General features: G+C 41.3%; 1 protein-coding gene across 5 annotated transcripts in view; it reads left to right on the top strand.

Moving 5' to 3' along the window:
• The window catches only part of LOC106611370 (neurexin-3a), an 825,193-nt gene extending 811,540 nt beyond the window's left edge, over window positions 1-13,653 (top strand). For 2 of the 5 annotated variants that reach the window (XM_045723681.1, XM_045723682.1), the window contains exon 24: window positions 10,874-13,648. In XM_045723681.1, the coding sequence (XP_045579637.1) occupies window positions 10,874-11,178 (305 nt within the window). In that variant the 3' untranslated portion in view covers window positions 11,179-13,648. Of the gene's footprint in view, window positions 1-10,246 lie in introns of all 5 variants that reach the window. The other 3 variants (XM_045723685.1, XM_045723683.1, XM_045723684.1) reach the window with 3 other exon arrangements.
• The last annotated feature ends 14,179 nt before the right edge of the window (window positions 13,654-27,832 follow it).

Genomic DNA, 27,832 nt, shown 5'->3' with positions numbered 1-27,832 from the left:
CCTTTGAATGGGGTAGGGTAGTAGGTGCGAGGTGCACCGGTTTGGGTGTGTCAAAAACTTCAACATTGCTGGGTTTTACACGTTCAGTTTCCTGTGTGTACCAAGAATGGTCCACCACCCAAAGGACATCCAGCCAACTTGACACAACTGTGGTAAGCAACTGAGTCAACATGGACCAGCATCCCTGTGAAATGCTTTCAACACCTTGTAGAGTCCATGCCCCGATGAATTGAGGGCAAAGCTCAATATTAGGAAGGTGTTATTAATGGGAGAAGAGACTAGAGTAACTTTGGAATTTACAACACTTCCACTCTTACATATCAAGGCACAAGGCGAGACCCAAATGTAGACACAGGAGGCAGATGGTTGGAGTCTTACAATGTTTATTAATCCAAAGGGGTAGGCAAGAGAATGGTCGTGGACAGACAAAAAGGTCAAAACCAGATCAGAGTCCAGGAGGTACAGAGTGGCAGACAGGCTCGTGGTCAAAGCAGGCAGAATGGTCAGGCAGGCGGGTACAAGGTCCAGAAACAGGCAAGGGTCAAAACCGGGAGGACTAGGAAAAGGAGAATGCAAAAATCAGGAGAAAGGGAAAATCACTGGTTTACTTGGAAACATACAAGACGAACTGGCACAGAGAGACAGGAAACACAGGGATAAATACAATGGGGAAAATAAGTGACACCTGGAGGGGGACAATCACAAGGACAGGTGAAACAGATCAGGGCGTGACATTACAGGGTTCTGGTTCTATGTTTTGTGTCATGTCAGTCAGGGAGAGTAAAATCACCTGAATGAACCTACATCATCACTGTGAACAGGGTAATTACACATGATCAACTAACGGCTAAATCACAGTCAAAAGCCACTGTCATCAAAACCTCTACTTATCCACTTCAAATAACCTGTCTTCATGAGATTTTCATAGCATCTGAATTCTTATACATTATGCATATTAGCACGAAGTTAAGTAGGCATCATTAGCATAGTCTTTATATAAGATTGAAGAGAAAAAAATGTGTAAAACATACAGTGAATTTATGTTTTTGAACCTCACAATGATCCTTTTGATTCTTCAGAGCCAGTCACTGTCTCAGTATTCTGTTTGTAGTGAGAGCATCTAGTGTGTTACGGCAGGATAACGTGTACGCTAATAACCGGGAAGCAAGTACAGGGAGTGAATTTAATGAATAAATGAGCATGGACCAAAACAAGAAACACGAGTAGCGTACAGACATGAAACAAATAAACAGAAACAACAACAGCTGAGGAAAAACACAAAAGGGAGAGACAGATATAGGGGAGGTCATCAGGAAGGTGATGGAGTCCAGGTGTGTGTAACGATGATGACAGATGTGTGTAATAATGAGTGAACTGCTGACAACGAGCGTCAAAGTGGAGGAGCTGGAGTAGAAGTGACAGGCAGCCGCGTCTTAACGCCTGTTTCAATTATCCTCTATATGGCTGGCCAGCCCCAGGTTAAGGTTAGGGTTAGGGAAAGGGTTACGTTTAGGGTTAGGATAAGGGCTAAGGTTAGGGCTAGGGTTAGGGTAAGGGTTACGTTGAGGGTTAGGATAAGGGTTAGGGTTGGTAGATAGTTGAAATGTTTCTGATAGTCTGGGTTAAAGTTAGGGCTAGGGTTAGGGTTGGTAGATAGTTAGTTGAAATGTTTCTGATAGTCTGGGTTAAAGTTAGGGCTAGGGTTAGGGTTGGTAGTTAGTTAGTTGAAATGTTACTGATAGTCTGGGTTAAAGTTAGGGTTAGGGTTGGTAGATAGTTAGTTGAAATGTTTCTGATAGTCTGGATAAAAGTTAGGGCTAGGGTCAAAGTTAGTAGATAGTTAGTTGAAATGTTACTGGTAGTTTGTAGATCATCTACTGAAAGACTATCCAAATAAAGTGTTTCCCAGACAGGTAGTAAATCCCTGGTGAAAGACATGGAGCAGAGGATACTCTTCTCTGGCCATGGCCTAGCTCACCAAGCTATTAGAGAGGTGGATCAGGACTCCTCAGGCTCAGCTAGAGGGTTGCAGTAGTTCTACATCTGTTAGACACGGAGGTGAACCCTCTACTCTCAGATGGCAGCCAGTGAAGACCAGACAATCATTTATCATTAGAAATCAGGAAACATACGTATTTATCCCCAAAAATGCCTCCAACATATGCTCTTCTATATGGTTCTCCTCCCAAGTAGAATATCAAAATATAGCTTTTCTCTGCTCTATACAAGAAAAGAAAGCAATACAAAACCAGCTTCAGACACACTGTTATGGGCATGGTGTGAATTACAGGAAGCCATTGGGGGGCTCAGCTCCCCTGAATGAGATGTTAGTTCCCCTAAATGCAACAAAATTATACTTTAGGGAGTCTCTAAATAATGCTAATTTAATCATGCTCCTATATGTTTCCAATGCAGGGGTAAATATATTTTACAGTGGTAAATGTGAAAATATAATCTTCTAATGAAAACCAACACCACAACGTCGCTGTCATGGTTTAAACTCTATATTTCTATGACGCTTTGCTGTCCATCCAGTAGTGCTGAATTTCAACCTCTGCTCCTTGACGCATAGATGTTCCTTTGTACGTCCTCATTTTCACCATTTGTTTGCCATGCGTCCTTGATAAAACAAAATTGTTCATTAGATTTATCCCATGATTTATCATTGTTTGCTTAAGTCAGTCAGCTGTTTAGAGCGCTCATTGAGTTGTTTTTCAGGTGCACCGTGGGTAATGGTGTTCTCCATGACCAGAAGTAGTAGAACCATTTATGTAGCTTCATTATTTTCTATCAATATATGTTTTCTTTCCTGGATCAGCTGACGATGGTCAAAAAATATCACTAGACAACTAGCTTACAGCTAGACACCAATGCGCATCCAATCCATTCAACAAGTATAGGTTAATGACAGTAGGACTATAGTTGACTCTTTCGGTTAGAAGCTTTAGATTTTTTCAATGGCATTGGCCTACATTACACTGAACAAAAATATAAACACAACTTGTAAAGTGCTGGTCACCTGTTTCATGAGATGAAATAAAATAACTGAAATGTTCCATACGCACAAAAGCTTTTTTCTCCCAAATTTTGTGCACACGTTTGTTTAAATTCCTGTTAAGGAGCATTTTATCGACCTGACTCCCAAGTGGGTGGACCTATGCCCTTCCAGGCCCACCCATAGCTGAGCCCATGCCCAGTCATGTGAAATCCAAAGATTAGGGCCTAATGAATACATTTAAATTGACAGATTTACTTATATGAACTGAAATTGTTGCATGTCGCGTTTATATATATATATTTTTTTTGTGTGCCCTTGAGAACTGTTTTCACTGCAAAACATAATGAAATGTTACCTAGGCCTATTTACACTTAGGCTACAGTGCATTTTCCAAAACCTACAAGATCCATGATTCATACAGGGTTGAAGTTCAATGTTTTAATTCAAATGTGAAATGCTTAATAATGACAAATAACACTGTCATAAATGTCATTAATGTAAGGAAAGATAGTGTTGTAGGTCACATGATTTGTGAAGTCTCCAGTCATTAATTCATGGATTATGGTGTAAACATGTTTTGATTCAACTCATGTATTATATTGAATGTAAGCTACCTGTTCTGCGTATGTTCATGTGTTTAAAATAGCCTTGGCTGAGAGGGTAGGCTACTGGCAGTTGTGTAGGCCTAGTGGAGGATAAACCCAAGTAAACGCTGTTTACCCAGCTTTAAAAAAAACATGTATTGAAAGAATAGGGAGCGTTACTTTGTTTACCACGACCGGCAACCACCTATTTTTTTTTAACACTACATCACTGGCTACCGGCTATTTCAAGTTCATGGTAATAAACATTGTAGCCTAGTCGTGTAAAATGACCGTGTGTGTTAGGGTGACCATTCTGTTTTTCCAGGGACAGTTTCAGTCCTATTTCAGGTGTCCCAACTTTTCAGCCAACAAAAAATGTACATTTGTTGGCAAGACACATCAATTAATGTAGACCTATTCAATGACAATCGCTGATTGCCATTAGACACACTTTTTGGTGTTTTGTAATAGATGTCTATTTCAATTCATCAAATGGTGTGTGTATACATGCAGTTTGGATGCTGTGACTATTTTGGAGTGGACGAACATGCCTACTTTTTGAAGATATTTGTTTGACAATCAGATGAAAATATCATAAATGGTTGTGTTCATGCCACAGCAAAAGGTAATACATTTTTACCGTTTAAATACCGTTTTTATTAGGCCAATAAGTTCCATTCAATAGAGACCCCCCCAAAATGTCATGGTGTAATTCACACTCTGGTTCTGGGTGAAATCTGTCAGTGTCCTCTGCCTCCTCCACTGTCCGCAGTGCTGTCTGTCAGTGTCCTCTGCCTCCTCCACTGTCCGCAGTGCTGTCTGTCAGTGTCCTCTGCCTCCTCCACCATCCGCAGTGCTGTCTGTTTTTACAAGATAAGAGCTCCTGTATCTGTCTTCCGAGTGCTTCTCAGACATTCGCTAGCTACTATCTCACTCAGGGAAGGGTTGTTTACGCTCATGCCAATATTAATGTTCCATTTGACATTGCACAATTTTATGATGCGATGATTTGCATCCACAAGAATAATATCTCGCTGTCCACACCTCTGTAGCTGTCCACACCTCTGTAGCTGTCCACACCTCTGTAGCTGTCCACACCTCTGTAGCTGTCCACACCTCTGTAGCTGTACACACCTCTGTAGCTATAAACACCTCTGTAGCTATAAACACCTCTGTAGCTGTCCACACCTCTGTAGCTGTACACACCTCTGTAGCTGTCCACACCTCTGTAGCTGTACACACCGCTGTAGCTGTACACACCTCTGTAGCTGTCCACACCTCTGTAGCTGTCCACACCTCTGTAGCTGTCCACACCTCTGTAGCTGTCCACACCTCTGTAGCTGTACACACCTCTGTAGCTATAAACACCTCTGTAGCTGTACACACCTCTGTAGCTGTAAACACCTCTGTAGCTGAATGACATTGACATGATGAAATGTGTCAGAACGCCTTCAAAATTAAGTTAAGCTCCTGGTGAAATTACAGATAATAACAAAAAAAACGATCTTGTTAGTGAGATCCTCAGTTTAAAGTGTTTATCAGATACATTTTATCTGCATTTAACTTTTTAAAAAAAGACAACAAATAGTTTCATACCCTCTTGTGGAATTCCTTTGTCTGTTGCTGTCTAGCTGTGAAACTAAAGGGCTGTGGGAATCAAAATTCCTTCAAGTTGTATCTTGAATGGTTTTTTTTTGTTAAATTTAACTAGGCAAGTCAGTTAAGAAGAAATTCTTATTTTCAATGATGACCTACCCGGGAACTGTGGGTTAACTGCCTTGTCCAGGGGCAGAACGGCAGATTTTTTTTTAACCTTGTCAGCTCATGGATTCGATCCTGCAACCTTTCAGTTACTGGCCCTACGCTCTAACCACTAGGCTACCTAGTAATGACTTATTTTTCCGTCTGTTACTGTAGAATACATAATTATGGGTCAATTTCATTCTTCTACTGCTACAGCCCTTGGTTGAACTGTGCCCCTGTACTTCTCTAACCTTGCTCAACCATTGACACCGGCATGCCGTATGTCCTTTTGACTTTCCCTAAAAGCAACTTACTTCAAGCATGCATCAACATCTTGCAGTACAACCAAAAAAATATTATAAACTGGGTGGTTCGAGCCCTGAATGCTGATTGGCTTGCAGCAGTGGTTTAACAGACCGCATACCATGGGTTTGACAAAACACTTATTTGTTACTGCTCTAATTACATTGGTAACCAGTTTATAATAGCAATACGGCACCTCAAGGGTTTGTGATATCTGGACAATATACCACGACTAAGGGCCTAAGATGTGTTGTGCCTGAGAACAGCCCTTAGCCGTGGTATACTAGCCATATACCACACCTCCTCGGGCCTTATTGCTTAATTAACCCATTCTCAGCCAGTATGTTCTTCTCTCTGACCTACACCCAGACTGCACACCGGCTCCATGTGTTATTAAGACTAGCGTAAACAGATCTATTTGTCTTTCAATACCAATGACCGAGGGAATGTCGTCACCTGACTGCTCCTCCCGACTGTCTGTTTTATAGCCTCTGGTTGTAGTGTGTACAAATTGAAGTGGCTTTGTTCTCTCATTTTATATGGACATTTATATTTTGATAGTTTATCATATTTTATACATATTTTTGTATCGATGTTCAAATTGATAAATTACATTTTTATTATGAATAGGATTTTTGGGGTAATTACTTACTTTGTTATGGTAATCATTAGTTTTGACCACTTTGAATCAGATGTGAGTATTTGGAATCACATTTTTTATAATTTGTATAGAATAATTTAAATGTTCATCTTATTTTGGGAGATTTGGAACTACTTCAGTGAATGGACTGTGTGCTTTAGACCACTGCTAATAATCTAAAAACAAATAAATCAAGTTATCCTCCATTTTGTCAAAACCAGTCCATTAAAGTTGACACAACATTTGGTGAAGTGGTTCCAGATCCACATATCTTCCTTGGTTTTTCAGATTTTTGAGAGCGATTTTGAAAAAACAATTTCACTTTTTTTTATTGAATGATTGATTGATTACGTAAAAAAACTAAACTGCATGGCTAAGATGTTGCAGTTCAGGGTTTGTCAGACTGTCACTGTTAGTAGAGTTATGTTATTCTCTGTACATGGGCATGTATGCATAAGCTCACTGGTTGTATGTCCCCATCCCTTCCTTACAGCCAAAAGCTCTAACGCCGCCCGACTTCCTCGTACTGCCTTTACATGGACATGGCAACTGACTTACACTATCACCCTCATCATCCTCATCTCCTCTGTAGTATGTTCATAGGCCTCTCCCCCTTGGACAGTCATCCATCCATTCTAAATTAAAGAACAAATACAAACTAAGCAAAAACTTCAAATTAATAGAAGGTAGATATTTATTGAGAAGTCAATGCGAAAACGTATAGATGTACCGTTTTCTTTTGAAAAACTGGATTACTTATCGAAGAAAAAATAGTAATTATGTTGCCGTTTATTTTTCATGTTATGTGGTGTGGATGTAAGTGTTGTTCCCTCCCTGCACCATCATGTCTAAAGAAAAAATAAACAAGACGTCCAATTGCTAAATTATTATTGATCTATACAAAACTATACTGAGCCAAGAACATTCTCACACAACTTTCTTTTGTAAACTTTTTTTTTCATGCCAAAATCATGCGGTGATTGTTGATGTAAGTTGACAAAGACTATGTGGTTTCTTCCTTGAATAATGTTTTAGTGGGCTGTTATGATGTTTAAAACATACTTTTTTTAACGTTTGCTTTGTACAACATGCAGCTAATCTTAATGTATTAGATCCAACTGTTCTCCTAGTTTGTCTAACATAGTAGTGTTTGCCGTAATTTGTGAGTGATAAACTATTAATGTATGTTTGCCTTGATTTAAATTCATTTTTTTATCATTTAAAATTTGCATCAGTTTGTAATGCTTAGTGATACGATAGCCTTGCTAGTGAACTGTATACACATACCTTGATGGCAGTGGGATTTGGCAGCTGCAATGACAACCTGAATGTTCATAATTTCCCTTTTGAGAAACAGACCATATCTACACTCGCCTTTTAACGCTACACCAAACTCAGCATGTGATTGGATACCACTGTATTTTCCTCCAAAAATCTTTTTTATCCTTTAGAAAACAATGGGGATTTGTTACTTCATACAGTATGTTGGCCTCCACATACACACACAAACACATTAATGCACATTCTTTATCGTCATTCTCCTCTAAAATTAACCAAGTGCCGACAACATGTGTGGATTTGCAAGTCTAATTTCAACCTGTTGATTCCCAGTGCAGCTCTAATCACTACAAAAGCTCTTCATTGCTCTTGCGTTGTTTTGTTAGCTTTTTAATGAAATACTTTGTTTGAAGCTGAGAACAATGTTGCTGGTAGATTTCTGTATTGCGTGCCTTGCTTTATAGTTAGAATAATGTGCTCTGAAGTGCAAGGAGATGCGCCGGATAGTTATTTGTTTACATTCACTGATCACTTACAGTTAATTAGTGGGCATATGAAAGAACCTGTTGTTTCTTAATTATTCAATGTAGATACTCACAAGGCATTTGTTGACTTTTCAGAAACGATAAAGTGCTATTGAAACCTTATTTAATTTAAAGTGCAGGCTAAATTATTTTGGTATCATTTTCACTAAAGGCCCCCTAAGCTGGGGTGAAAAAAATGAATTTAATTGAATAACGAGCTCTTGAATTGAATTGTGCAAGTGTAACTTGATTATGAAAGCCCCCAGTGATTCATGCTACACTACATCATATTGTGAGTTGATCACATGGTTACATCACAAATACACACAAATACTCACACAGGTATGATAGACAACCCCTCCAGAATGATACAGACACCCCCTCCAAAATGATAGACACCCCCTCCAGAATGATACAGACACCCCCACCAGAATGATACAGACACCGCCTCCAGAATGATACAGACACTCCCACCAGAATGATACAAACACCGCCTCCAGAATGATAGAGACCCCTCCATAATGATACAGACACCCCCTCCAGAATGATACAGACACCCCCACCAGAATGAAACAGACACCACCTCCAGAATGAAACAGACACCACCTCCAGAATGAAACAGACACCACCTCCAGAATGAAACAGACACCACCTCCAGAATGAAACAGACACCACCTCCAGAATGAAACAGACACCACCTCCAGAATGAAACAGACACCACCTCCAGAATGAAACAGACACCACCCCAGAATGATACAGACACCCCCTCCAGAATGAAACAGACACCCCCTCCAGAATGAAACAGACACCGCCTCCAGAATGAAACAGACACCACCTCCAGAATGATAGACACCACCTCCAGAATGAAACAAACAACACCTCCAGAATGATAGACACCACCTCCAGAATGAAACAGACACCACCTCCAGAATGATAGACACCACCTCCAGAATGATAGACACCACCTCCAGAATGATAGACACCACTTCCAGAATGATACAGACACCACCTCCAGAATGATACAGACACCACCTTCAGAATGAAACAGACACCACCTCCAGAATGAAACAGACACCACCTCCAGAATGATACAGACACCACCTCCAGAATGAAACAGACACCCCCTCCAGAATGAAACAGACACCACCTCCAGAATGAAACAGACACCACCTCCAGAATGATAGACACCACCTCCAGAATGATAGACACCACCTCCAGAATGATACACACCACCTCCAGAATGATAGACACCACCTCCAAAATGATCAGAGAGTGAACATTCAGCTGTCATTGATCTGCCCTATGAAATCCTGTCATTATGGAAGCTATATAGAGCCACTCAAAAGGCTAGAGGCTGGGGTCGACTGGGGAGCCAGATCTTTACAGATCCTTCCATGGGGGTTACTGACACTGTATGGTAATCTAGCCAGTTAGGACTTCTGTCCATCACACATATCTTATTGTAGAATTATAAATACATTCAGGTTTAAGCCACTGTGCTGCTTGTTTTCCGTTTTCAAATAGGGATACGGTTATTACACATCAGCTACATGATAACTTCAGTGTCAGATGAGAGAGAATATTTTTTTTTCAAAGGTAAATACTACTAAAATCCACATTATGCTGGCCTCTATTGGTGATATATTTTCTTGAGTCCTTTTTTTCTTCGATTGAACCTTAACGTCTGGCTCACCCTCACACCTCCTGTAGCCTTTTGAACCTTAACGTCTGGCTCACCCTCACACCTCCTGTAGCCTTTTGAACCTTAATGTCTGGCTCACCCTCACACCTCCTGTAGCCTTTTGAACCTTAACGTCTGGCTCACCCTCACACCTCCTGTAGCCTTTTGAACCTTAATGTCTGGCTCACCCTCACACCTCCTGTAGCCTTTTGAACCTTAATGTCTGGCTCACCCTCACACCTCCTGTAGCCTTTTGAACCTTTTTTTGCTTTGCCTTTTGTTCTGTTTTCTGGCATGTTTATTCTTATTTAAAGCTGTGTTATGTAGGTACAGTGTGTGTACATGTTTTTTTTTTTTTCTTTGTACAGTATCGTGTTGTGCTTTTATTTTACCTCTTTTCCATTTTGGGTGAATGTGATAGCTAGATAAATGTGTATGGTTGCCAAGATGTCCTTACTTCTCTCTAACGTGTATTTTGTCTGTCTCTACGTCTAGGAGGTGAATTAGTCAGCCCTGTATTCTTAGAGAACCAATCAGTGCTACCCCCGTCCATCCCCCTCCCAACCCTCTGCCCACCCCTCACCATAATTGAAACCACCAAAGAGTCCCTGTCCGCGGCCACTGAGGCCGGGGTACCTTGCTTGTCGGACCGAGGCAGCGATGATTGTGATGATTGTGATGATGATGATGATGGCTTGGTGATATCTGGGTATGATTTCGACTCTAACCTGCCTCCTACTGATGATGAAGAGCTTTACGCCACCTTCTCCTTGGTAACAGATAAGACCTTGTCCACGTCGGCTTTTGAAGGTGGCTACAAAGCTCACCAGCCCAAGTGGGAAACCAAGGACTTTAGACCTAAGAAACCATCCTCAGACCGCGGTAGGACTACCACTACCACCATGCTGTCACTAGCACCCGACCAGAGCCGCTACACCTCCACCGCAGCCCTGCACCACGCGTCACCCGCCAAGCTGCCTGCCGGCAAACTGAATAACCGCGAGCTAAAACCCCAGCCTGACATAGTGTTGCTCCCGTTGCCCACACTACCCTATGAGGTAGACAGTACCAAGCAGAGGGCTCCTGTAATAACCTCCCCCATGTTCCATACTGTACCCACAGCCCTGCCCACCCAGCCCGTCATCAACCGAGTCCCGGGACCCCCGGAAGTGTCCCGCCAGTCTAGCAGCACCATCGGGATGGTCGTCGGGATAGTGGCGGCCGCCGCCCTGTGCATCGTCATCCTCCTGTATGCCATGTATAAGTACAGGAACAGAGACGAGGGTTCCTACCAGGTGGACGAGAGCAGGAATTACATAACCAACTCGGCAACGCAGAGCAACGGAGCCGTCGTGAAGGACAAACAGCAAAGCTCGAAAGGCGTCAAAGGAAAACAGAAAAACAAGGACAAGGAGTATTACGTTTGAGTGACGGACGTTGAGAGATGAAAAGAGAGAGGAAGAGAAAGACAGGTATAGAGAAATATAGAACTGTGTTTAACAGTTACCTTCTAAGGAGCTGCGATGACAAAATATGGTTAAAAACTAGAACCGTTACTTGATGCTGTGTAGAGTGGTTGAACTATGACATGTGTTGTAATATCAAGAAGACTTACTATTGTAAGCATACAGAGAAGGCTAATAGCATCTTTAGAGACCTTCCTGTTCTGTCGGGTCGTGTACAACTACTTCACAGCGACTGCATCATCATCCTAAGGGACTTTTAGAACTATGTGATCCTTGGCGTAAAAATAATTTTTTTTGTTTGTTTTTGTAAACCTGTACAAAATGAAAGATGTTCATTAATCTTGACCGTCTTCAGCATGTAAGCAACATGTAGTGCTTTAACAAGAGTGGGTCAGGAGAAAAAGGATCATTGTAAAGTCAATGAAAAAAAAATGGACTACTGCTGTTAAAAGATATTGTACTTTTTTTATTGTATGTATGGTTTCGACATTATAAAAGTGTGGTGTCTACGCAACAACAACAAAAAACATCTACTACTCTATGTATCAAATGACACCAAGTGAGCTCAAATGGCTGAGGAAAGATCTCTTAGGATCTCTTCAGATCTCAGAGCTCTATTGTCTGTCCTCTGATCTCAACATGATTACTCTCATTGTGTGACAGATAGACAGAGTGACACTGACGTGTGATCCTGGTGAGAAGTGGTTGCTTGTTCTTGTCTCGGTTAAAAGCAACTGATTGTAATGCATGTAATCCATTCTACCAAAACTGTACAGTACAGTACAATATACCACTAGAGAACAATATACCACGACAGTACAGTACATACCAGTACAGTATATTGTACAGTACAGTACAATATATAAACTTTGCTAAACTTTATACTTCGTCATCATCATGACCCCACAACTCTTGATTTTATTCCCTAAAAACGTCAACAATGAAAATATGAGTATCCCTCAAGATAAAAAGGTCTGTTGGTTTGCAGTCGTGCTGGTTGTGTCTTTTGCAGGCCTCTGTGTGTTGGTTAATCACCTCTTGTTCTATTTTCTATGGAGCTGTCCCATCGAGGACAGAATGCAGTACTATAACACTGTTAAAGATGTCTATACAGAAATAAATCTAACGTGAATAGTGTGAATTCTATCTGTCACAGTCAAAACTGTGTCAAACAAACACATTTGTTTAAATATTTTATTACATTATAGCCGTTGTACTTAGTAGGTACTAGCTATTGTACATACCATCTAAGTTGTAATTTTTTTGTAATTATATTGTACAGACTGATCATATGGTTTATCAGTGTATTTCATGAAGAAACATCTATAACTGTTAACTGACGTGAAGAAAGACTTTGAAGCATTGAGAATACACATTTAGTAAAGAAAGGAGAACACTATGTTAGGATAGAGCTCTAATCGCAGATGTTTCTAAGTGTCAATCAAATACAAAATGGCCGATCTTAATTGTACCAATGCTTTCTTCTTCTTCTCTGGTTATTTTAGTGTTAGTTATATTTTGAAAAGATTAAAGAGAAGCTATATTAATCAAAGACTATAGCTGTTGGATGAGGAGACGCAGTTCAGACAATCTCCTGAAACACCGTGTGATTCTTACCTCCAGGTCTGGACACTAACATTCATGACAAATCATTTGCTTTTCATATTTGTTTTACATATTTTTGTTATGCAGTGCCTTGCAAAAGTATTCATACCCCTTGGCATTTTTCCTATTTTGTTGCATTACAACCTGTAATTTAAATTGATTTTTATTTGGATTTCATGTAATGGACAAACACAAATAGTCCAAATTGGTGAAGTTAAATGAAAAAAAATCACTTGTTTGAAAAAAATGTTTTACGGAAAAGTGGTGCGTGCATACGTCTCCACCCCCTTTGCTATGAAGCACCTAAATGCAACAAATTACCTTCAGAAGTCACATAATTAGTTAAATAAAGTCCACCTGTGTGCAATCTAAGTGTCACATGATCTCAGTATATATACACCTGTTCTGAAAGGCCCCAGAGTCTGCAACACCATTAAGCAAGGGGCACCACCAAGCAAGCGACACCATGAAGACCAAGGAGGGACAAAGTTGTGGAGAAGTACAGATCAGGGTTGGGTTATAAAAAAATATCAAAAACTTTGAACATCACACAGAGAACCATTAAATCCAGTATTAAAACATGGAAAGAATATGGCACCACAACAAACCTGCCAAGAGAGGGACGCCAACCAAAACTCACGGACCAGGCAAGGAGTGCATTAATCAGAGAGGCAACAAAGAGACCAAAGATAACCCTGAAGGAGCTGCAAAGCTCTACAGCGGAGATTGGAGTATCTGTCCATAGGACCACTTTAAGCTGTACACTCCACAGAATTGGGCTTTACGGAAGAGTGGCCAGAAAAAAAGCCATTGCGCAAAAAATAAATAAATATTTGCCAAAAGGCATGTGAGAGACTCCCCAAACATATGGAAGAAGGTGCTCTGGTCAGATGAGACTAAAATTGATATTTTTGGCAATCAAGGAAAACGCTAAATCTGGCGCAAACCCAACACTTCTCATTACCCCTAGAACAACATCCCCACAGTGAAGCATGGTAGTGGCAGCATCATGCTGTGTGGATATTTTTCATCGGCAGGTACTGGGAAACTGGTCAGAATTGAGGAAATGATGGATGGCGCTAAATACAGGGACATTCTTGAGGGAAACCTGTTTCAGTCTTCCAGAGATTTGAAACTGGGACGGAGGTTCACCCTCCAGCAGGACAATGACCCTAAGCATACTGCTAAAGCAACATTCGAGTGGTTTAAGGGGAAACATTTAAATGTATTGGAATGGCCTAGTCAAAGCCCAGACCTCAATCCAATTGAGAATCTGTAGTATGATTTAAAGATTGCTGTACACCAGCGGAACGCATCCAAGTTGAAGGAGCTGGAGCAGTTTTGCCTTGAAGAATGGGCTGAAAGCCCAGTGGCTAGATGTGCCAAGCTTATAGAGACATACACCAAGAGACTTGCAGCTGTAATTGCTGAAAAAGGTGTCTCTACAAAGTTTTGACCTAGGGGGGTTAATAGTTATGCACGCTGAAGTTTTCAGTTTTTTTGTCTTATTTCTTGTTTGTTTCACAATAAAAAATATTTTTAATCTTCAAAGTGGTAGGTATGTGGTGTAAATTGAATGATACAAAATGTCAGGTTATTGGGCAACAAAATAGGAAAAATTCAAGGGGTGTAAATACTTTCGCAAGCCACTGTATTTATATATGTATATATATTTGCAGGATCCTTATATTTTTATATTTTGTATTTTATTTAATTTGTGACTATGGCCAGACTGTTTGTAATCACTGACACTTTGGTGTTTTTGTCATCTTTGGTTTTATTAGATCTTTTTTTTTTGGTATTTCAATATTGTTTTATATTAGTTTTCATATTTTTTCATGCTCTTTTTTCCATGATTTGCTTTGCAATAAAATGTTCTTCCCAAACGTGTATTCAAGTCACTTCTTTGAATAACGAGTTGAGCTGACAGACATTTTACACTGTTATGTCGTCAGTCTAGCAAGAGGGAAAAATGTGATTAATGTAGTAGTGTTTCCCCCACCTAGAAAGCTAAAACCTTTGACTTTCACCTGGAATAGTTTATTTATGTCTGAGAGAAACCCATATGATCTAGCACACACAAAAAGTATAATAACACATATACAAGTATGATGATACAATAAAAATGTATGGTGAATTAATAAGCCTTTTCATACCTTATAATATATGTCCATACATAGTTATAATCTCTTTTAGGAATATTTACCCAAAATATTTCACCTTCTTTATTACTTTTCCAAACATATCATGTCATTAGTGATTAGTCAAAATCTGTTACATTTGTGAACGTCTAACTCAACATTTGGGCCATTTAAACATAGTGCGTCCCTCCTATAGACAAGGGGAGAAGGACTGTGTGAAAAGATACATTTTGACGTACTGAGCATATGCAATGTGTCTGCCTCTGACGTAAAACAAATGTTAGACTTCCACACAAAATTACTTCTTTACTTATTTGAAGTTCAAGGAAGTGTGTAGGTCACATTTTTTTATCGTAGAGCTATGATAGTTATGTTCCATTCAAATTTAGCGATTGCTTTGCCATGTCTGTGTCATGAAGTAGTTGAGCTGGATATACAGTAGCAGTCAAAAGTTTGGACACACCTACTCATTCAAGGGTTTTTCTTTATTTGTACTGTTTTCTACATTGTAGAATAATAGTGAAGACATCACATCTATTAAATAACACATATGGAATCATGTAGTAGCCAAAAAGTCTTGAACAAATCTAAATATGTTTTATATTTTAGATTCGTTAAAGTAGCCACCCTTTGCCTTGATGACAGGCTTGCACACTCTTGGCATTCTCTCAACCAGCTTCATGAGGCAGTCACCTGGAATGCTAAAAACATGTTGGTATTAAAGACCTGGACAGGGAGAGGTTGAAAATGTCAGTAAAGACACTTGCCAATTGGTCAGCGCATGCTCGCAGTACACATACTGGTATTCCGTCTGGCCCTGCGGCCTTGTGAATGTTGCCCAGTTTTAAGGTCTTACTCATATCGACTGCGGAGAGTGTGATCACACAGTCTTTCGGAACAGCTGGTGCTCTCATGCCCAGTAATAACAAGACTATTACCTGATACCATAATATACTGTTACCCAGGTATAACAAGACTATTACCTGATACCATAATATACTGTTACCCAGGTATAAAAATACTATTACCTGATACCATAATATACTGTTACCCAGGTATAACAAGACTATTACCTGATACCATAATATACTGTTACCCAGGTATAACAAGACTATTACCTGATACCATAATATACTGTTACCCAGGTACAAAAAGACTATTACCTGATACCATAATATACTGTTACCCAGGTATAACAAGACTATTACCTGATACCATAATATACTGTTACCCAGGTATAACAAGACTATTACCTGATACCATAATATACTGTTACCCAGGCATAACAAGACTATTACCTGATACAATAATATACTGTTACCCAGGCATAACAAGACTATTACCTGATACCATAATATACTGTTACCCAGGTATAACAAGACTATTACCTGATACCATAATATACTGTTACCCAGGTATAACAAGACTATTACCTGATACCATAATATACTGTTACCCAGGCATAACAAGACTATTACCTGATACCATAATATACTGTTACCCAGGTATAACAAGACTATTACCTGATACCATAATATACTGTTACCCAGGTATAACAAGACTATTACCTGATACCATAATATACTGTTACCCAGGTATAACAAGACTATTACCTGATACCATAATAAACTGTTACCCAGGTATAACAAGACTATTACCTGATACCATAATATACTGTTACCCAGGTATAACAAGACTACTACCTGATACCATAATATACTGTTACCGAGGCATAACAAGACTACTACATGATACCATAATATACTGTTACCCAGGTATAACAAGACTATCACCTGATACCATAATATATTGTTATCCAGGTATAACAAGACTATTACCTGAAACCATAATATACTGTTTTTGAGAGAATAGTCAAGGATCATATCACCTCTACCTTACCTGTCACCATAGACCCACCTCAGTTTGCTTTCCACCCCAATAGGTCCACAGACAATGCAATCTCCATCACACTGAACACTGCCCTATCTCATCTGGACAAGAGGAATACCTATGTAAGAATGCTGTTCATTGACTACACCTCAGCATTCAACACCATAGTATCCTCCAAGCTCATTGTAAAGCTTGAGGCCCTGGGTCTCAACCCCGCCCTGTGCGATTGGGTCCTGGACTTCGCTGATCCTCAACACTCAGCCCCCTCCTGTACTCCCTGTTCACCCACGACTGTGTGGCCATGCACGCCTCCAACTCAATCATAAGGTTTGCAGATGACACAACAGTAGAAGGCTTGATCACCAACAACGATGAGACAGCCTACAGTGAGGAGGTGAAGGCACTCAGAGTGTGGTGTCAGGAAAACAACCTCTCACTCAACGTCAACAAAACAACGGAGATGATCGTGGGCTTCAGGAAACAGCAGAGGGAGCACCCCTCTATCCACATCGACAGGACCACAGTGGAGAAGGTGGAAAGTTTTAAGTTCCTCGGCGTACACATCACAGACAAACTGAAATGGTCCACCCACACAGACAGTGTGGTGAAGAAGGCACAACAGCGCCTTTTCAATCTCTGGGGGCTGAAGAAATTTGGCTTATCACTTAAAACCCTCACAAACTTTTACAGATGCACAATTGAGAGCATCCTGTCGGACTGTATCACAGCCTGGTACGGCAACTGCACCGCCCTCAACCGCAAGGCTCTCAAGAGGGTGGTGCAGTCTGCACAACGCATCACCGGGGGCAAACTACCTGCCCTCCAGGACACCTACAGCACCCGATGTCATAGGAAGGCCAAAAAGTTCATCAGTGACCTCAGCCACCCAAGCAACTGCCTGTTCACCTCGCTACCATCCAGAAGGCGGTGTCAGTACAGGTGCATCAAAGCTGGGACCGAGAGACTGAAAATCAGCTTATATCTCAAGGCCATCTGACTGTTACACAGCCATCACTAACACAGAGAGGCTGCTGCCTACATACTGACTTGAAATCATTGGTCACTTTAATAAATGGATCCCTAGTCACTTTAATAATGCTTACATATCTTGCATTACTCATCTCTTATGTATATACTGTATATACTGTTATTCTTGGGCATTTGATTTGATTTGACATTTGCAATAACATCTGCTAACCATGTGTATGTGACCAGTACAATTTGATTTGATTGATTTGATTTATTACCCAGGTATAACAGGACTATTACCTGATACCATAACATACTGTTACCCAGGTTTAACAAGACTCAACTTTGAGGGGTATCCGTTATCTACTTGTTTTCATTTAAGATTTCCTTCAAGTCTCCGTGAACTTTGAAATCTCTCTGCCAGGAAGATTATCACTTTGTACAGCAGCTTTGCTTCCATTGGTTTGTTCGCCATCACCCCATACAGGGATTGGCATCCGGGACACTTGATTTACATCCCAGGCCTAAAGTACGGTGTGTGTGTCGACAGTAAGAAATACCACTCACCCTCCATGGGATTCTCAGACAGGAATGGCCTTTCACTGTGTGTCTGTAGAACACTATACTCACAGAGAAAGAGGGAGAGAGGAAGAGGAAGAGAGACAGATATTAAGGGAGATAGAAAGAGGAAGAGAGACAGATATTAAGGGAGATAGAGAGAGAGGAAGAGGAAGATATACAGATATTAAGGGAGAGAGAGAGAGAGAAATACAAATAATAATAATAAAAAAAATTGAGAGAGAGAGAAGTCATGCAGAAGAACAGCTCCTGACTTGTTATATCTTCTTGGTTGTTAAAACCTCTCTGGGCTAGCGTCCCACCTGCGGGACACACTATTCAACAGCCAGTAAAATAGCATGGCGCGAAATACAAAACATCAAAAGTCTCATAATTTCATTTTCTCAAACACTCAACTATTTTACACCATTTTAAAGATAACACTCTCGTTAACTTGTTATGGATAGGGGGCAGTATTTTCACAGGCCAGATAAAAAAATGTACCTGATTTAATCTGGTTATTACTCCTGCCCAGAAACTAGAATATGCATATAATTAGTAGCTTTGGATAGAAAACACTCCAATGTTTCTAAAACTGTTTGAATGGTGTCTGTGAGTATAACAGAACTCAAATGGCAGGCCAAAACCTGAGAAGATTCTGTACAGGAAGTACCCTGTCTGACCATTTCTTGGCCTTCTTTGTCATCTCTATCCAAAACAAAGGATCTCTGCTGTAACGTGACACTTCCTAAGGCTCCCATAGGCTCCCAGAAGGCGCCAGAACGTTGAATGATGACTTTGCAGCCCATGGCTGAAAAACAGTAGCGCATTTGGTAAGTGGTCGATCTGAGAACAATGAGACGGGCATGCGCGTGCACGTGAAGAGTCCATTTTAGATTATCAGTCTTTGAACGAAAACAACGACTCCCGGTCGGAATATTATCGCTATTTTACGAGAAAAATCGCATAAAAATTGATTTTAAACAGCGTTTGACATGCTTCGAAGTATGGTAATGTAATATTTTGATATTTTTTGTCACGATACACGTCCGCGCGTCACCCTTCGTTACCCTTCGGATAGTGTCTTGAACGCACAAACAAAACGCCGCTATTTGGATATAACTATGGATTATTTGGAACCAAACCAACATTTGTTATTGAAGTAGAAGTCCTGGGAGTGCATTCTGATGAAGAACAGCAAAGGTAATCCAATTTTTCTTACAGTAAATCTGAGTTTGGTGAGTACCAAACTTGGTGGGTGTCAAAATAGCTAGCCCGTGATGGCGAGCTATCTACTCAGAATATTGCAAAATGTGCTTTCACCGAAAAGCTATTTTAAAATCGGACACCGCGATTGCATAAAGGAGTTCTGTATCTATAATTCTTAAAATAATTGTTGTGTTTTTTGTGAACGTTTAATTTAGTAAATTCACCGGAAGTGTTCGGTGGGAATGCTAGTTCTGAACGTCACATGCTAATGTAAAAAGCTGGTTTTTGATATAAATATGAACTTTATTGAACAAAACATGCATGTATTGTATAACATAATGTCCTAGGAGTGTCATCTGATGAAGATCATCAAAGGTTAGTGCTGCATTTAGCTGTGGTTTTGTTTTTTGTGACATTATATGCTAGCTTGAAAAATGGGTGTCTGATTATTTCTGGCTGGGTACTCTCCTGACATAATATAATGTTTTGCTTTCGTTGTAAAGCCTCCGAAAGGGTAAATAAGAGTGACGAGCATGGTGCAATTCGTGACCAAAAAATTCTAAATATTCCATTACCGTACTTCGAAGCATGTCAACCGCTGTTTAAAATCAATTTTTATGCCATTTTTCTCATAAAAAAGCGATAATATTCCGACCGGGAATCTGCGTTTAGGTAAACAGACGAAAGAAAATAAAGCATGGGGTCGACTCGGGCACGCACCTAAGCCCATAGTACTCTGATCGGCCACTTGCCAAAAGCGATAATGTGTTTCAGCCAGAGGCTGCCTCGATATCGTTCAGCTTTTTCCCGGGCTCTGAGAGCCTATGGGAGCCGTAGGAAGTGTCACGTTAGAGCAAAGATCTTCAGTCTTCAATAAAAAGAGCCAAGATGAAACACAACTTGTCAGACAGGCCACTTCCTGCATGGAATCTTCTCAGGTTTTGGCCTGCCATTTGAGTTCTGTTATACTCACAGACACAGTTTTAGAAACTTTAGGGTATTTTCTATCCAAAGCCAATAATTATATGCATATTCTAGTTACTGGGCAGGAGTAGTAACCAGATTAAATTGGGTACGTTTTTTATCCGGCCGTGTCAATACTGCCCCCTAGCCCTAACAGGTTAATGCAACCGCTGTGTCAAATTTTAAAATAGCTTTACGGAGAAAGAACATTTTTCAATATTCTGAGTACAGACCTCAGCCATCAAAGCAAGATATACAGATAACCGCCAAGTTCTGGGGTCAACTAAACTCAGAATTAGTATTATAAATATTCTCTTTGCTGATCTTCATCAGAATGCACTCCGAGGACTCCTACTTCCACAATAAATGTTTGTTTTGTTCGAAATACTCCATATTTATGTCCAAATACCTCCGTTTTGTTAGTGCGTTCAGATCACTATCCAAAGGCATAACGCGTGAGCGTAAATCAGGACAGCAAAAGTCAAAATGTTCCATTACCGGTCATAGAAACATGTCATGTTACAATCAATCTTTAGGGTATTTTTAACGTAAAAATGCGATAATATTCCAACCGGACAATAGCGTATTCATTCAAGAAGAAAAAGAAGGAACGGCGTGCTCGCAGGCTCGCACATTACCAAGCCCTTTGTCCATAGGCAGTCCACTCATTGACTGGAGAAGGAGGAAACAAATAACAGGAGAAGGAGGAAACAAATTTCTAAAGGCTGTTGACAGCCAATGGAAGCCTTAGGATGTGCAACGTGACTCCACAGACACTGTAGTTTCGATAGGGATTCAAAAGAAGAACTACAATTCTCAGATTTCCCACTTCCTGGTTGGATTCTTCTCAGGTTTTTGCCTGCCATATGAGTTCTGTTATACTCACAGACATCATTCAAACAGTTTTAGAAACTTCAGAGTGTTTTCTATCCAAATCCACCAATAATATGCTAATATTTGACTCTGGGCCCGAGTATTAGGCAGTTTACTCTGGGCACGCTTTTCATCCAAAATCAAAAATACTGACCCTATACTCTAAAAAGTTAAGAGTGAGATTGACACGATTAAATTAGCAAAAAATGTATTGGTAATCAAATTGTACAACTGAAGATCAGCACAGGAGGAAAAGATTGACAGAGCGTGAGTTAAAAGGCCAATCTTAATCCTGCTAGCTTGCCAAATTCAAATTTATCAGCTAGTTTACGATCTAGCTCCAACTGTTTACTGGTGGTAACCATAGCAACATGGCCACTGACGCAGCTAGCAGCATCACCAGCAGCAGATACTGAGAGACTACCCCCCCTATTTTTGGAATATCAAGCAGAAATCAAATCAGAGAAGGGAAGAATTAATTTTAAACACAGAATACTGAGGGAGAACCCAGAAACTTTGTGTGCCGACTGCTCACAAAACAGGACTGTTACAAACCTGTTATTTTACACAGACCACACTACTGCCTGGCATACAGCTGTAACCAGGCATGTCAGCAATACCACAAAGAAAGGGAAGGCAAATCCACATTTTAGAGGACAGCGATAAGGACCAGGAAAACAGGTTTCTGACGATAAACATGTACCACAATGGCACTGTCATGGTCCAGGGCAGTGAGGCTGCACTCAGCTCTTTTGTCCAGGACTTCCCCACCCTAAGGAAGATAGCAGAAAGCAAAATAGACAAGGACAGCACCCCGACCTCTCCCTTCACCTCAGGCACCCCAACAGCAGGACTATCCTCCCCCTGCCTGCCTACAACCACCAGAGCCAAGACCACACTACCATCAGCCTGCTGAGAGACAGGCTGGCTCTGTTAGAAGTATCGGTTACTGAGCTGAAGGAGCAGCCCCCCAGCTACACCACCTCCAGCCCAGACACAGAGCTTCTACAGGACCATATCAACCAGTGCAGAACCCAGCTGAAGAACTCTGTCCAGGAGCTGAGAGAGAGCCTTACCACAGCGCTTGAGGAGGTAAAGGCCACCATGAGGAGAGAGCTGGTGCAGGTAAAGGAGGAGATGGCAAAGGAGTTGTCTGTCATCAAGAGGGTGCTGCAGCACAGAGATCAGACTGTAGAGACTCCTAGACAGAAGCTGCAGCCCCTCACCACCCCTAACAACCCCACTGACCCACCTTTACCCACAACCCCCCCATAAAGGCAACCCTTTACCCACACCCCCAGTCAACAAGGAGGCTCACATGGGGACACCTACTACAGAGAGAAGCTCTCTGGCCCCCCGACACACCCCCATACACCCCTCTATGTACACAGGCCCTGTGTACTCCAGCCCAGACCATAAAAGCACTAATCTGGTAAAACCCACTGAGGTGGCCATCCTCATTGACTTAAATGGGAAATTCATCCAAGAGGATAAACTCTTCCCCCACCACAAGATTTCCAAAATATGGTGCCCAATGCACAGGATGCACTTCACATCCTGTCCCAGCCTGACTTTGGCACACCAGGCCACATTATTATTCACACCAGCTTCAACAACCTGAGAGAGGAGCAGGAGAGAGTAGGCAGCCTGGTCAACAGAGTAGCAGAGAGGGCCTCTGAGTGGTTCCCCAGGTCCCACATCACCATCTCCACTCTGCTGCCCCGCAAAGACTTTCATCCCCGTACCATTCAGAAAGTCAACACTGACATCACCAAAGGGTGTGGCCTACTCCCGAACGTACACGTTGCTAACCACCCAACAATCACCCCAGAGCATCTGCACGACCACTCTCACCTGAGGAATCAGACAGTAGGGATGTTTGCCAAGTCTCTAAAGGACGTGGCACTTGGTAGACAAACACCCCATGCCGCACTGGACAGAGGACCACCAAGAGACCCCTACCAGACCACTGCACCACCAAGGAGCCCCAGGCCCCTTCAACGCCCCACCAGACCCAGCGCACCCCACAGGCCCCACCCACCACCAGAGCATCACCACTTCCATCGGCTTAGCCAGACTGGACCGGGCCCAGCCTACTACCCCGCACCAGACCACCACCTCTACCAGACCAGAGAGGAAGCCCCCCGGCCTAGACCTGCCCCCCTCTACTCCACAGGGTCCAACAGCAGGACCAGCACAGCTACGCGGAGGTCATCAGAGGACAACAGAACCCTGTAGGATTAAGTGAGATTAAACAGCTCCTCCAATACATCTGCACTAAACACACATGGACGCAGGCATGCACACACACACACGGACGTATGCGCACACACACACACACACACACACACACACACACACACACACACACACACACACACACACACACACACACACACACACCTACATTACTCATCTCATATGTATATACTGTACTCCATACCATCTACTACATCTTGCCTATGCCGTTCGGCCATCACTGATTCATATATTTTTATGTACATACTCGTATTCATTCCTTTACACTTGTGTGTATAAGGTAGTTGTTGTGAAATTGTTAGATTACTTGTTAGATATTACTGCATGGTCGGAACTAGAAGCACAAGCATTTCGCTACACTCGCATTAACATCTGCTAACCATGTGTATGTGACAAATAAAATTTGATTTGACACACACACACACACACACACACACACACACACACACACACACACACACACACACACACACACACACACACACCGCACACACACCTATTGTACTAAAAGTACAGAACAAATGTTAGCTGTTATCCTGTTTATCTCATTCTTAATTAACAACTTATTTGTTAGTAGTTACTGTATTTCTGACTTTTATTCTTTCTTTTTGCAACATGAAATCACTATCAGTTAGCATGTGGAACATTCAGGGCCTAAACTCATCAACCTTTGGATTGAAGAGTTTAGCACCGGAGTTCAACAAAAATCTTAAAGATGTTGATGTCATCATTCTGTAGGAGACATGGTGTAAGGCTGACATTGTCACTCACTGTCCCACAGGCTACAGAGAGGTAATTGTGCCATCAAAGAAACACAGCTCTGTCAATAGAGGCAGAGACTCTGGAGGACTGATAATTTGGTACAAATCCGAACTACGAAATCTAATTGATCCACTCAAAATTTGTACTGACAGAAAAATATGTGTTCCTTTGCACAATATATATCCCCCTCAGAATCCCCATATTACTCAGAGGAGATCTTCCCCACCCTTGAGGAAGATACGTGCCATTTCCAGGCCCAGGGAAATGTGCTCATCTGTGGGGACACAAATGCGCGCACAGGAACACTACCTGATCTAACGACCACACGAGTGGACAGCTTTATTTCAGGACATACTGTTTCTAACTGCCTTAGTCTCCCCCATAGAAACAACAGTGACAGCACCATCAACAAAAACGGAAGGGATCTGTTGCAGCTCTGTAGAAGCCTGGGTCTGTACTTTGTCAATGGTAGGTTACGGAGGGACTCTTTGGGGAGATTCACCTATTGCTCACCTCTTGGCCACAGTATAGTAGACTATATGATTACAGACATTGACCCTTTCTCTCTCAGCTCATTCATTGTCAAGCCACTAACACCTCTGTCTGATCACAGCCAAATTACGTTGTTCCTCAAAAGAACAAACAAGGAAACAACCACACATTCACAGCCCAGTAAGCTGTACAACATCAGAAATTCATACAGATGGGCCCAAAACAGCACAGAAGAATACCAGAAAGCAACCTGTAACCAAAATATCCAAACACTCTTAGATAACTTTCTGGATACCACATTCACTCACAGTAAAGAAGGCATCAATCTAGCAGTAAAAAAACATAAACTATATCTTCAGGCAAACGGCAAAAGAAGCACAATTGAAAATGATAAAAAACAAAACAAAAAAAATCACAGATGACAACTGGTTTGATGCAGATTGTAAAATTATAAGGAAAAAACTTAGAACACAATCCAACCAAAAGCACAGTGACCCAAATAAAGGTGAATTACGCCTTCATTACTGTGAGACTTTAAAACTCTATAAACGTACACTCAGAACCAAAAATGCACAGTACAACAGCAAGCAGCTGACACTAATTGAGGAATAAATAAACACAAACAAATTAACACAAACACAGAACAACGCCAAATTCAAGAGAAGTTGAATGGATTAGAAAAACCTATAAAGGACAATCGAAATCCATTGGACTCCCCAATTACAGACCAGGAGCTCTATAAGAAACTTCAGGCCTTCAAATTTAAAAATTAATGCGGATCTGATGGCATCCTAAATGAGATGCTCAGACTCACTAGTGAAAAACTAACAATTTCAATTGGCTATATTAAAACTGTTTAATTTGATCCTGAGTGTAGGCTATTTCCCTGACATCTGCAATCAAGGACTCATAACCCCAATCTTCAAGAATGGAGACACATTTGACCCTAATAATTACAGAGGCATTTGTGTGAACAGTAACCTGGGGAAATGTAAGAGTTATAAACTTCCTTAATAAGCACAATGTCTTGAGTAAAAGCCAAATTGGATTTATACCAAAACATTGCACGACTGATCATATTTACACCCTACACACCCTGATAGATAAACATGTCCACCAAAATAATACCAAAATATACGCTTGCTTTATCGACTTCCAAAAAACACTTCTATTTGGCATACAGGACTGTTCTACGAAGTTATTGAAAGTGGTGTAGGGGGTAAAACATGACAGAATTAAATCAATACGTGCAGCATTAAAATTGGCAAGATAATAACAGAATTCTTTAACCAGGGGCAGGGCCTTTGTCGGGGTTGCAATCTGAGCCCTGTACTCTTCAATATTTACATCAACGAATTGGCCACTATTCTAGAAAAATCCTCATCCCCTGGTGTTAGTCTCCACAATTCAGAGGTTAAATGCCTACTCTTCGCAGATGACCTATGCCTTCTGTCACCCACAGCACCTGGCCTACAGCAGAGCCTGGACCTGCTAGAGCAGTACTGCCAGACCTGGGCCCTTGCCAGGGCCCTTATTGTAATTGATTTATTTTGGTTTTTCACTGATACCCGTGGTTCTTCCTTTAGAAGTGTCCATATATGCAGAATAGGGCCAGGATTCAATCCGATTTCACTTTTCGGCCATGGTCCATTTCAAGGCAATGTTACCATATGCGCAGAGATCACAAGTGCACACTGCAGATGTGGGCTCAATCAGAAATTACCATGTGCCAAGCACACTACCACGTGGATCTTCATGATTTAATCTAGACATGAGGTTTGATTTGGCATTAGACAGGGGTGACCCTTCTCCCCGTTCCCCATCCTAACAGAGGTAACCTCTCTGGGCCGTAACTACCCATCTCCCCTTTTCCCAGTCTGAAAGCCCTTTCTGATTGGCTGTATTGATCTGGGCCTACAGCTGTAGTTTCTCCCAGGTGATGAAGCACACGGAGCAATAGAACCCTGTGTGAACCTGCTCATGTCACACAGACTACCCTCAATCAAGTGGATCTACAAACCACATTCAGCTTGAGTTAGGATCTCAAGTTAGAATTCAGCCCTTAGAGAGGATGTGGGAAAGACATGTATTTGAAAGACATGCCCCTAATTGATAGTTTACTTCTGTAGAGAGAGAGAGACATCTGTTTGCTTTAAGTGTGGGAGTCTATATTAAAATGGAGAGAGTGGGTAGGGGGAGAGGAGGGGGGGAAGAAAGACAGGAAGATAGTTTTCTTCAGACTCAGTGAAGCGCCTCGCCTGTCCCTGGAGCTTCGTCTCCAAATGAGATTTTGTATTGGTGTACTGCAGGTACACATAGCGCTCTGATGTTAACATGAATGCCAGTTAAAGATAAACTACTCCACACAGGCAGAGATGTTGACTGAGACAATTTCATCTCCACCGCAGCAATCACAGACATGGCACTGTGGCTTTTATATAACTCAAGTGAGTTTGTCAGCACGTGTCAGTGTGTGTGGATTTCCAGGGATCCTGTGAACATGGTTACATTAGTCATTGCCTGAGCGGTAACGCTTTTCCAAAGTGGGCTGTACACATGGAGTTTTATCTTTCCAAGCTGAGGGAATGCTCATAACATACCTGAGAATTATCTGTATGCAACTGACCCATAACTTCATTGTACAGTCCCTGTTCATCTTGTATTACCTGGTATTGACTATGAATCTGCATACTCTGGTACAAAAATGATCATACCGTAGTTTTCCTCACTAGGAACAATGGAAGGACAGTATTTGCTGTTATTCAAATATTACAAACGATCTAACTGACTGAAATCGTCCATGTTCGCTTTACTTTTTGCTTTTCTGAAAGGTATTGTTCTTTTACTGCTATCATATTTACAGGATGGAGTAATGTCCCCTATTTATAATTTTG

This window comes from Salmo salar, chromosome ssa09 (assembly GCF_905237065.1).
Source record: "Salmo salar chromosome ssa09, Ssal_v3.1, whole genome shotgun sequence".
Lineage (NCBI taxonomy): Eukaryota > Metazoa > Chordata > Actinopteri > Salmoniformes > Salmonidae > Salmo > Salmo salar.
This window is presented reverse-complemented; position numbering and strand designations above follow the sequence as displayed.